The 11950-nt window shown below is 41.9% G+C and overlaps 1 protein-coding gene across 1 annotated transcript in view; it reads left to right on the top strand.

The window, feature by feature from the left end:
• Positions 1 to 1668: 1668 nt before the first annotated feature.
• Positions 1669 to 11950, top strand: part of PARN (poly(A)-specific ribonuclease) — a 135528-nt gene continuing 125246 nt past the window's right edge. The window contains exons 1-6 of the mRNA XM_012736094.3: positions 1669 to 1859; positions 2304 to 2381; positions 3736 to 3815; positions 4308 to 4375; positions 4460 to 4541; positions 9056 to 9116. Of these exons, the coding sequence (XP_012591548.1) occupies positions 1841 to 1859; positions 2304 to 2381; positions 3736 to 3815; positions 4308 to 4375; positions 4460 to 4541; positions 9056 to 9116 (388 nt within the window). The 5' untranslated portion in view covers positions 1669 to 1840. The remainder of the gene's footprint in view (positions 1860 to 2303; positions 2382 to 3735; positions 3816 to 4307; positions 4376 to 4459; positions 4542 to 9055; positions 9117 to 11950) is intronic.

The following is an 11950-nucleotide window of genomic DNA, read 5'->3' as shown; positions in this document are numbered from 1 at the left end:
GCCCCTTCCTCTTGGCTGACCGAGGGCCGGCGCCCAGGAGTTACGCCCTGGGGCAACCGAGGGTGTGTGCGTGTACTCCTGCTGGGCGGCTGTTTCTGTATCTGGAGGTTACAGCTTTGCCCAGCAATTAAAGTAATATTTAAGACCGCACTGTACTCACCACAGTTTGGTTTTTTGCATTCATTTTGTGCAGAAAATCACAGGACCGTGGCTAAAAAGTACCATTTGTTAGGAAGGATCCACCGGTCGGGGTAGCTCACGCCTTTAATCCCAACACTTTGGGAGGCTGAGGGGTTGAGACTAGCCTGAGCAACATAGCGAGACCCCATGTCTACAAAAGATTAAAAAAAAAAAAAAATTAGTCGAGCGTGGTGGCTATAGTCCCAGCTACTGGGAAAGCTGAGAATGACCTGAGGCCAGGAGTTTGAGGTTGCAGTGAGCTATGATGAGGCTAGCTCTGGAGACAGTGCGAATCTGCCTCAAGAAAAAAAATCAGAATTAAAATGACCTTATCCCCACGTTTTTCCCCCCAGCATGTTGGTCTTTTGAGAACTCTTGCTGATTATCTGTTTTAAATCGCTGGCCTGGAGATTGCTAAAGTGCTGATTTAATATGACCTTTTCTACCAATCAAATTGGCCAAGATTAAAAATACTGGTAATCGTTTACCAATCTCCCTACTGGCTCAGGCAGTGTATGAACTCAAGTTTCTGGAGGATAATCTGGCAATAAGAATAAGCATTTTTTAAAGTTGTGGTAGAAGACACATAAAAATTTACCATTTTAACCATTTTTAAGTATACAATTCAGTGGTGTTAAGTATATTTACATAGTTGTACAACCATCACCACTATTATGCATCTCCAGGACTTTTTCATCTCACCAAACTGTAACTCCATTCCCCTTAAACACTTTTTATACAAATTTATTTATACTGTATTTTACACTGCACGCACATTATCACCACTGATCCTCAACACAACCGAGGAAATTGAGATGTAGGAAGGTTTAATACCGTTCTGGAGCTCAATGGCTGAATTAGGCTTTGAAAACAGGCCTTCCAACCAACTTCATGATCTTTTATGAAAGACCAAAGTGAATCCATTCACTCAACCCATGCTTACTGAGCGTCTACTACGTGTCAGCCCCGTGCTAGGCTTTGGGTATCAACGGCAACCCCAAACCAACACGCAGCTCCTTTATGGAAAGACCTCACATGTTGCGTTCGCCATAGTATTCCCAGTGGTTAGTGCAGTAGATAAAGGTCTCGGCTTTGCTTTTCCTGCTCGCTAGGTAGCAACCCCCATTATTCCCTATTACAGCACCCTGCTCTTTTTCTTCGTAGCAATTATCACATGTCTTCAAATGGCAAGTCTGATTCTACCCAGAGCTTCCCCTCTTTCCCCAAGTTTAAGCTACGATGGGGCAGGGACCATGTCCTGCTGTTCATCATTGTATCCCTATCCCTATCAGAGTGGCCAACACATAATAGGAACCCAGTAAATATTTGCTGATCGACTAACGTCAGAACACGCTTTATTTCTTCTAAAGGGGACACCCGCACACATTAGGCCACGCCTTGGGCACTTTGATAACCACGCCCCTCCTCTGTCTCGGGGAGGAGTGAAAGGCGCCCAGCTTTGGCCCCGCCCCCGACGCTGACGCAAGCGCTGACGCAAGCACAGCGGGCGCGCGCTGTTTCCGGAAGTCGCCGCCGCCGCGGTGTCCGCTGCTGCTGCTGCTGCTGCTGCGTCTGCTGCCGCCGCGGCCGCCGCGGAACTCTGCGAGTGGAACGGCCGAGGCTGGCCCGGGCGGGGCCGGGGTTCCGGCCACTCTGCAGAATGGAGATAATCAGGAGCAGTGCGTGTCCGCCGTGCACCTCCCCGCGTCCCCACCCCTCCACCCAGGCCCGCTAGGCCCAGACCACGGCCGGCACGTTTGGCTGTGCCAGGGGCTGAGGCAGCGCCTCAGGGCTTTGGCCCCTGCTTAAGCCCGTGTGCCTCTTTGGGCCTTGTCTCGCTGCGGACCGTGCACTCTTAGGGGCCTTGTCGTCGTCCGGCCCGGGCACCATCCGGGCCTTGTCCCTGTCCGGGCACTGCAGCCCTCGGGGCTTGTCCTGCTCTGGCCCATGCGCCCTTTGGGGACTTGACCCCGTGCGGCCGGTGTACACCCCTGGGACTTGTCCCCACCACCCTCCGGCCTTCTGCCTCGGGAGCTCCTCGGCCCACCTTCCTTCTCCCTTTATGAGCCAATGGGCAGGAATTCAGGCCACTGGTTCTGAGCCTCTTCTCGGTTTCTCCGCAGATTTTAAGAGTAATCTTCACAAAGTGTACCAGGCCATAGAGGAGGCAGACTTCTTCGCCATCGATGGGGAGTTTTCAGGTATCCCTTCTTTGGAAGCTCAGGGCTAGCACCAGCAATGCATAGCCAGGGCTCTTGCAGTCCCCCAGCCTGCCCGCTCCTCATGCCTGATGGCAGCTCCTCACTGTTTGGAGCCTTGGGCGGGTTGCACATGTCTCGACATTTCCTCTTAAACGTTTCAAAAGCACAGAAGAGGTGAAGAGATGCGGTGGATTTGTTATTGTACTTTGAGGACTGCAGATAGGGATTATGGTTTTGGTGCTGCTTAGAACAGTTAGACATGTACATGGAGGAAAGCATGAGGGGCAGGGTCAAGTTTTTTTATTTTTCTTTTGTGATAAAATATATGTAGCATAACATTTACCGTTTTAACCATTTTTAAGTGGTTTTACAGTTCAGTGGCATTAAGTACACTCACGTTGCGGTACTACCGTCACCATCCATCTGTAGAGCTTTTTCATCTTTCCAAACTGAAACTCCATACGCATTGAACCCTCCCATTCCTCCCTTCTTGAAGCGTCTGGCAACCACCATTTGTCTTTATGAATTTGACTACTCTAGACAATGTATCTAGATATACATGGAATCATTAAATATTTGTCCTTCTGTAACTGGCTAGAGTGAGACTTTTGCAGGTAAATGAGGATATTCCCTTATTTATTAGGGGAAGTGTTCATTGCCTACCCGAGCAGGTGTGTTAGTGTGTGTTATACTGTACCAACACTTACAGTTGCAGGGTTTTTTCTTTTTCCTTCTTTTCCAGGGGGAGCAAAGACTAATTTTTAAATGGTTGACATCAGTATGAATAGTTTACTGTCTTTGGTATAAATATCCACTTTTGCTATATGATTTTACATGTTTAAAAAATCCTAGCTCTTTCTAAAGGAATCCATGTTGGGGTAAATGTGGTCATTGGCTTTTTGTATGCAGTTACTAGTTGGAGTCAATTCCTTAGGAGGCTGAAATAATTTTTTCTTGACCTTGAAAATACTTGTGTCTTATAGCTGTTACTCCAAGCTATTGACCAAGACCGGTACCCTAGAAATAAGGATTCCTTGATGTCTGATTATGCATTATTCCTTTAGAAAGCAGCAAAACTTAGTCAAGCATATAGGTTGTTTTCTTAAATGATTACTTTGCTTTAAAATTCATTTTAGACACTGGAACTGCTCATTCTCAAGTTGAAATAGTTACATCTCCAAATTCATTATTAGAGAGTTTAGCTTGGTGGCCAGTGAAATTAATGCTAATTTTGAAAAAGTGAGATAGGGAGTACTTCCAATTAATCTTAATTCATGATGTGAAATTATGGAGGCATTGAATGGTTGACTGACATTTATTAGTAAGTTAAAAACTTTTATTTCTTAACATCTAGGAATCAGTGATGGACCTTCAGTCACTGCATTAACAAATGGTTTTGACACTCCTGAAGAAAGGTATCAGAAGCTTAAAAAGGCAAGTGGATATGCTGGAAAACCTTTTTCTTCATGTTGGTCTTCTTTATGTTAAATTATTGAGAAATATAATTATTAAACTTGGACGTTAAGGTTTTCTAAGTGCAGCACCTCTTCTCAAAATCAGCCACTAAGTGACATTTTAGTGATATTTAAAACAGCAAAAATAATTGTTTGCTGGAAAACATTCTGGGAAAAGTTTAGTATTCAATGTTAATTTGATTTATAGGAAATAAGATGTGACTATTTTAATCATTTGGAAAATAGGCATGATATGATACTCTGGATGATGGATAGGTACTTAATTGGGAAAAATATTAAGTGTATATAAATTAATAATGCTTCTGATAACATAATGTATAATCAGTTCTAATCGGGAGCATTCTGCCAACTTCAAGTTGAGTAATCCAGAAAGCCCGCCTGTTTGAGAATACTTTTGCTCACGTTGAATATGCTGCACTATCATGACAGATGTTTTATTTCCCTTTTCCAGCATTCCATGGACTTTTTGCTGTTTCAGTTTGGCCTTTGCACTTTTAAGTATGACTACACAGATTCAAAGTAGGTTGTTCTGATAAACGGTGGGAATTCTTTTCTTGTGGCATGATGTAACCCCCTAAGTCTCCTTTTATTTTATTTTCCCAGGTATATAATGAAGTCATTTAACTTCTATGTTTTCCCAAAACCCTTCAATAGATCGTCACCAGATGTCAAGTTTGTTTGTCAGGTTAGTAGCATAATTGATCTTTTATGGATTGCCTACGAGGCAGCATGAAAATATGGAATCTGAATTCCTTTTACAGTTTGGTTCTACCACTTATGTTGGGCTTAGGGCAAATCATTTCACCCTCTGACCTTTGGTTTTGGGATTATAAATTAATGATACTATAATCTTACCCATTGCTTCAGAATAAGGAATAAGATGCCAAGATAGATGGAAATCAGAACATGAGCTTTATTGTTAATAAAGCTGAATTTGAGAATGTGGTTTTCTAACTCTATTTGAGATTTTTAGTATATTACCCCCAAATTGAACTTACACATCAGGACTTGCAGGCTTCTCCCTATCCCATTCTCCATGCACCCACTCCAAGGGCAGAGCTTTATATACAGGAAGAGCAGAGTATATGTGTATCCTATCCAAAAAGAGAGAGCCCAGAAGGGGCTAAACTACTATACTCAGTTCCTTTTCCCAAGCTCAGGAATTAGGAAAGGGAGGGTAGAAAACAATGACTTGTTTCCTCTTGAGGAAGAGAGGACTTACTTTTTTTAGGCCAAGGTAAGGATGCAGGGAGCTTGCCCCTTAGAATATTCCCTCCAGGGTTGTTGTAGCTGATAACACTAAGTGGTAGACACTCAGTAAATACCAGTTTTCCCTTTCTGCCCTCTTGATTATCTGTTGTAATGGATAAGGAAAAGGTTAATAAGTGGTATGAGTGTATGGATGGATGTGTGATTAAAGATAGTGTAATCTTTTCTCCCTAATAATTTTGCTTCCTGTCTTCTCTCCCAGTGGCAACATAAGTTCATTTGAGTCTTGTCATCTCTCTTTTCTCTTGCAAATAAGTGGTAATGCAATTATGAAAGCTTGGAGGGTAGGCTTTTAAGTGATTGAGTCATGTCAAATTCTTTCTGAAATAAGGCAGGATATAAACAAATGAAACTTATGCCTGGGTGCAAAAGAGAAAAAAGTTGAAGGTAATTTTAATCTTGTAGCCATTTTCTTAAATTAGCAAGTAAAGCATAGTTGACATTTCCTTCACCCTGCAGTCAGTCAACAGCTCTTTACCAATCAACCAGTATTTATACATTTTCATTGAGAAATATTTTTGAGCAGGCTCAGTTTGGAAATTTGTGTGGATATAGTTTTTTTTTGTATCAGTTCCAGGAACAGAGAATTACTTAAAAAGTGGGTTCCATGGCTTTGACCAGGGGATGGTCTAGTCTGGAAAGCAAAGGCAGAGAAAAGGTTTAGACACTAACCTTGTGAATTTTATGGATAAGGTAAAATGTGTCTTTGGATTTTCTTCCTTGTGTTTTTTATTTAAGGTGTTTTTTTTGTTTTGTTTAAAATTCTGTTATTGCAGCAGATTTGCCATCTCACAAGGGAGTTAGGTTCTTAAGTCAACAAGTAGGGTAAGAATTGTTTCAAGGTTACCTTCAAAAAGATCTTATCACCCTTAAAGCATGTAGGATTTGAGAGTAAATAAATTTAATATGTTCTTTGAAAAATAAATATCTATATACACAGTGACATGCTCACATGCTAGGCAGAATGTAGAGAGATGGGATGACAGAACCGCACATAAATCCAGGGAATGTTCTCATTGAATAGAATGGCAAGCAGAATAGCATGGCATTTACATAGCTTTGTTTCTCTGTTTTCTTTTCTTCCTCTTCCTTTTTCCAGCTGAACATCTGTAAAATTCATAGAAAGTGATACATATATGGTTGTGAAAAATCAAAACATTACTGCTATATATAGAGTAACAGATGAGTTTCTTTTCTTATAACCTTTTCCCATGCAACTTCCTGCCCATTTCACTCCCTGTTTTCTAGCTTTTATGTACATGTATATATATACCCATGTGTCTATACATACACACAATATTAGCATTTTTCATTAATATAAATGGAATTCTAATATTCAAATTTTATATAACTTGCATTTTCCATTCCACAGAATGTCTTTGTATTTCATAATATAAATACATATAATTGTTTAGTCAGTTTCTTAGTTGGAATTTAGAGGCTTTCCAATGGTTATCAACAATACTATAATCAAAATCCATGTGCAGTATATCTTTTTGTATATCTAGGGATTTTTCTGCAGGATAGACTTCTTAGAAGGGGCATTATTGAGTCATAGAACATGTGCATTTAAAATTTGATAGATGCCTCAAATTGTCCTCCCAAATACCTCTGCTTATCTCTCAAATCTTGAAAATGTTACATTTAGGACAAATCAAAGGTATTGGATAGTAAACCACAAATAGGTTTAGTTAGTTCAAAGGTGTTTTTTTTACATTGTGGTAAAATATATATAACATAAAATTTACCATTCTTTAAAATTTTTTTTAGAGATAGGGTCTTGCTTTGTCACCTAGGCTGAAGTGCAATGGCGCAGTAATAGCTCACTATAACTTCTAACTCCTGGGCTCAAGTCATCTTTCTGTCTTAGCTCCTGAGTAGCTGGGCTACAGGTAGATGCCCACATAGCCAGCTAATTTTTTTATTTTTCATAGAGATGGGATCTTGCTGTGTTGCTCAGGCTGGTCTTGAACTCCTGGCCTCAAGTTCCCCTCCTGCCTTGGCCTTCCTAAGTGCTGGGATTACAGGCATGAGCCACTGTGCCCAGTTTAAATGTATAGTTCAGTGGCATTAAATGCATTCACATTGTACAACTGAAAGAGTATTGTTTGATTAGAAAAGAAATTGCTTCAAAGAAGTAATAGATGAATCTTTGACTCTGAATTTAATGGGATAAGGGAAAGTAGGGTGTTTTGGAGCCTAGTACAAGGACAGAAATGGCCTTTTCACAATCTGTCTTTTGGTGCCTCTGTCAGAGAAGAAATTTTTAGGTGGACAGAATTGTAAGAACATTCAGGAATAGTAGACAGGAGGCTGGTAGACCAAGCCCTAAGACATTGAGTCTTGGTTTAGGACAGTATAAAAAAAGAAGTGGGGGTGGCGGAAATTGCTTGTTTAAAGTCTAGAAAACCTGGACTTGATGGAAAGTGATTTGCATGTACCTCAGTTTGTGTGTGTATGTGCCTATTACGGTATGATTGTCTTTGTATATCCCACCATGTTTAAAAAGGATTTGTATTGGCTAATAAAGATACGTTCCGTATTTACCTTTTATCATACGATTTAAAAAAATAAGTAAATGAGAAATTAAAAGACAAGGCAAATAATATTACTATGATATGAATAGAACACAGAATTTATGCCAAAGAAGTGCCAGTTGTTTGTCTCTGAGCTTCCTAGTAGCAAAGAAAAGAGGGAAACACATGGTCAGTTCTGTGGTCCATCGGATTGAAATAATCCAGGGCTCAGGATTAGTATTAATGTAGCTTTTCCCAGAATAGAGACCTCAGAACATTGACCCTTTGAATGTAAAGAAATCATGACTACAGAAAACGTTGTTTCCAATCACATCTCTGAAGTAAACACCGTGATGAGTTTAGTGGGAAAGTTTGGTATCATGTCCCTTGATCTACCAGGGGTCCTCAAACTTTTTAAACAGAGACCAGTTCACTGTCCCTCAGACCATTGGAGGGCCATTGGAGAGTGTGGCGCACATTCCACGCATGCGCACTGTGGGCCCGGACGAGTCGGCTGCTAAGTAGGACAGGCAGCGGCTGCAAAAACACCCAGCGGGCTGGATGAATGTCCTCGGTGGGCCGCATGTGGCCCACGGGCCATAGTTTGAGGACACCTGACGATGGTATAATGTGTAATGTTCGAGTACAGTTCAGTAAAGGGACAGATTAAAATGGTTCAGGTGTGCAGCCTGCTGGTGTTCTGATTTAACCCAAGAATAGAATTAGAGTAACTACAGTAATACTGCCTCTTTTTAGTCAGTTTGAGTAAGAACTTTATGATTTTGCCATACTTGTGTACCACCTGTGGTATTATTTACTTGAGATTTTTATTTAAATTTACGTACATGTTTCTGCTTATCCTAGTTTGAGACATGTTTTGTTTAGTAAGTCTCGTTACTAGGAATTATTCTTTCTTGATCTTGGACATTAAGAACATCCAGTTAAGATTTTGGGGCCAGACGTAGTAGCTCATTCCTGTACTCCTAACACTTTGGGAGGCTGAGGCAGGAAGATTGCTTGAGGTCAGGAGTTCGAGATCAGCTTGACCAAGAGTGAAACCTCATCTCTACAAAAAGAAAAATATTAGCTATGCGTGGTAGCATGTGCCTGTAGTCCCAGGTACTTGGGAGGCAGAGGCAGGAGGATCGCTTGAGCCCAGGAGTTTGAGATTGCAGTAAGCTATGATGACACTACTGCATTCTAGCTGGGGTGACAGCACGACCTTGTCTCAAAAACAAAACACACACACCCCAAAACAAAAGAAGAAGAGCCTAGATATTTTAAGTAAACTAATGGATCATTTGTGGAGCAAAAATCCTTGTCTTCTAACCTTCTGACCTGAGTTACTTCTCTGCTTCTGTTCACATATCTGCCACTAACGTCCCCAAAATGTATGTTCTGTTTATTGTTTCAGAGCTCCAGCATTGACTTTCTAGCAAGCCAGGGATTTGATTTTAATAAAGTTTTTCGCAATGGTAAGATTATATGTGACTTATTTTACAGTTTATAAACCTAAATGTTGTTGGGAAGTAAATCTGGATTTGGTCAAGAATTATCATTAATCACCTGTTGGTTTTATTTTCATAAAAGAAATAGCCAAATTGGAGTATGCCTCATTTTCGTTTTATAGTCACAACCCTTGGAATGTTTTAGTCACAAATGAATCAGGATTTCCAGGCCACCGATTATTACCAAGACTTATCCCCATGCTGTTGTTGACGTTCTCTAAATCTGATCTATACCCTCATTTCTCTTTGTTACCAAATCTTTCCATTCAGGCTCCATAAATGCCGCACTCCTTTCTGTTGGCAGTCTTCTCGGAAGATCTTTGACTTCCTTGTCCAAAAGTGGACCAGGTGATTCCTCTTGTTACTCTTCCCCCTGCAGCCTTCTCCAAGGCTGGTGGTTTTACCTGTCACTCTTCTCTGTCTCTGTCCATGCTGTGCTAGGTGTCCTCCTTGCTTCCAGAGCACCTGAATTCCCTCTTCTCCAGGAGCCACCGTTCTTCTCAGGGGTGTGTCACCCTATTCTACCACACTGCTTGCTGACTTCACTGGCAGCCTTGGCTTAGGCTCTGGCTCATTGTCATTCTCTTCATTCCCACCCCATCCTCATTCTGGGAGACTCCAGCATCCGCAAGGATGACAGCAAATGTTCTGTCTGTCCTTGAACAAGCAGTCTACAGTCTTTGCTTCTGTCTCCCTTTAATCCTTGACACCTTTGCAGCATTGTGGGTCTTGTTGTCACTAGCTGCATGTCTCATTTACCGTCTGCGGTGTTTCTCTTTTTGAGAGCGCTGCCTCTCCCCCTTCTCATTCACTTACTCTAGTACCTCGTTTCAGCAGTCTGCTGACTTCCGTTGCATTTTCACTGTCCATTACCTTCCTGTCTTCTACCTTGACTTTCCTCCTTATCCACGTGGTTCCTCACTATCCTTCCTTCCTTCCTTCCCTTGCTTCTCTCTCCCTCCATGGTACTTTCCTAGCAAAGTCCCGACTGTGGTGGAATCTGACTGTCCACCTTCTCTGAGCATCTGAATATTGCTGGAAAACAACACACCTGAGCTAATTTGTCACTCTAAGTTCATGGGCACAAGCTTCAAATAAGCACTCAGTTGTGCTCAAAAATCTTACATTTCTGACCTAGGATTACCTTTCCCACTCTCAAAGATGTCTCTTTTAACCTTTGATTTCTCCAAAGTCCCAACCCCAGCTCATGCCCACATCTCTCCAGTGAAAACGGAAGCCAGCAGAGAAGAAGGGCTTCATATCCTTACCACCAGATCCACAAGTCTGTCCTAAATCTGAACCTTGCTTTTTTGCCTCCCTCCTTTGCAGTGGAAGAACAGTCCGTGCACTTGTCAAAGGCTAGTCTATCTGCCTTGTCAGGCACGAGGTCTGCCAGTTTGCCCCTCTTTCTCCTGAATTACTATTTTCCTTTCTCTACTAGATCATTGCCATCAACCTTTATAAATGTACTGCAAGTGCAGAACTTCTTAACCCAGGCCACACGTACCCTTTTCTCCTCTGTAAAGATAGAATTCAGGAGTGTTTGAACTTGGAAGGGAAAACATTTATGTCTGTATTTTTCCTAACCTTGAGCTGAAATTTAGCAGTTTCTTCTATTATGAATGTAGGCAACAACCCCCAGTAGTAGTGAGCGGTATCTGGGACTGTGTCATCGGCAGAAACCACGGGGATCTTCAAATGATGTTTTGGTTGTTACAGATATCTTGAGTGTTATGTTCATCAGTACTTTGAAATTATCATAGTTATTTTACTTGCCACTAGATCTCATTTCATGTGTTGATGAAGAAGCTGATATACCGTATCACAGATATTTAAAATTACTCTTTTATAACTATTTTAACATCATTGCCTTCCTTTATAATCTTGTATATTTTATTTTTTGCATTTAAAAATGTTGTTCTCGGCCGGGCGCGGTGGCTCACGCCTGTAATCCTAGCACTCTGGGAGGCCGAGGCGGGCGGATTGCTCGAGGTCAGGAGTTCAAAACCAGCCTGAGCAAGACCCCGTCTCTACCAAAATATAGAAAGAAATTAATTGACTAACTAAAAATATATATACAAAAAAAATTAGCCGGGCATGGTGGCGCATGCCTGTAGTCCCAGCTACTAGGGAGGCTGAGGCAGTAGGATCGCTGAGCCCAGGAGATTGAGGTTGCTGTGAGCCAGGCTGACGCCACGGCACTCACTCTAGCCTGGGCAAGAAAGTGAGACTCTGTCTCAAAAAAAAAAAAAATGTTGTTCTGAGGGAGGAATCTGTAGGCTTCACCAGACTGCCAAAGGGATCCATGGCACTAGAAGGCTGAGCACGCCTGGAGTAATATATCTGTTTTAAAATAACCCAAACCAAGTACAAACCAAATCCTCTCACTGGATTCCACATCCCTTTCCCCTTTCTACTGAGTGATGCTCCCACTCAGAGAAGATGCCTTGATCAAGTGGCATGCTTTCACTGTTTCTTTTTCTTCCCTTTCAGTTTTTTCTTCACACTGCTCCAGCTGGGCTTCCTTCCACACCCCTCTGCTGATGCCATGCTGGCTGCCTTCACCAGGATCTCAAACCAGCACATCCCTGTTTGTCCTCATCTTGCTCTACTTTTTGGCAGAATTCAGCCCAGTTGGTTGCTCCCTCCTGGCTTCCAGCACATTTTGTACTTACGGTTTTCCTCCTGCCTCACTCTTGGCTCTCCATGTCCTGATTGGCTCTTTCTTATCTTGCCAGCTTCTAAATATTACTTTCCCTAGCTGGTCTTATATATTCCGTAGGTATATTTTATTATTATTA

Source organism: Microcebus murinus, chromosome 19, assembly GCF_040939455.1.
Source record: "Microcebus murinus isolate Inina chromosome 19, M.murinus_Inina_mat1.0, whole genome shotgun sequence".
Lineage (NCBI taxonomy): Eukaryota > Metazoa > Chordata > Mammalia > Primates > Cheirogaleidae > Microcebus > Microcebus murinus.
This window is presented reverse-complemented; position numbering and strand designations above follow the sequence as displayed.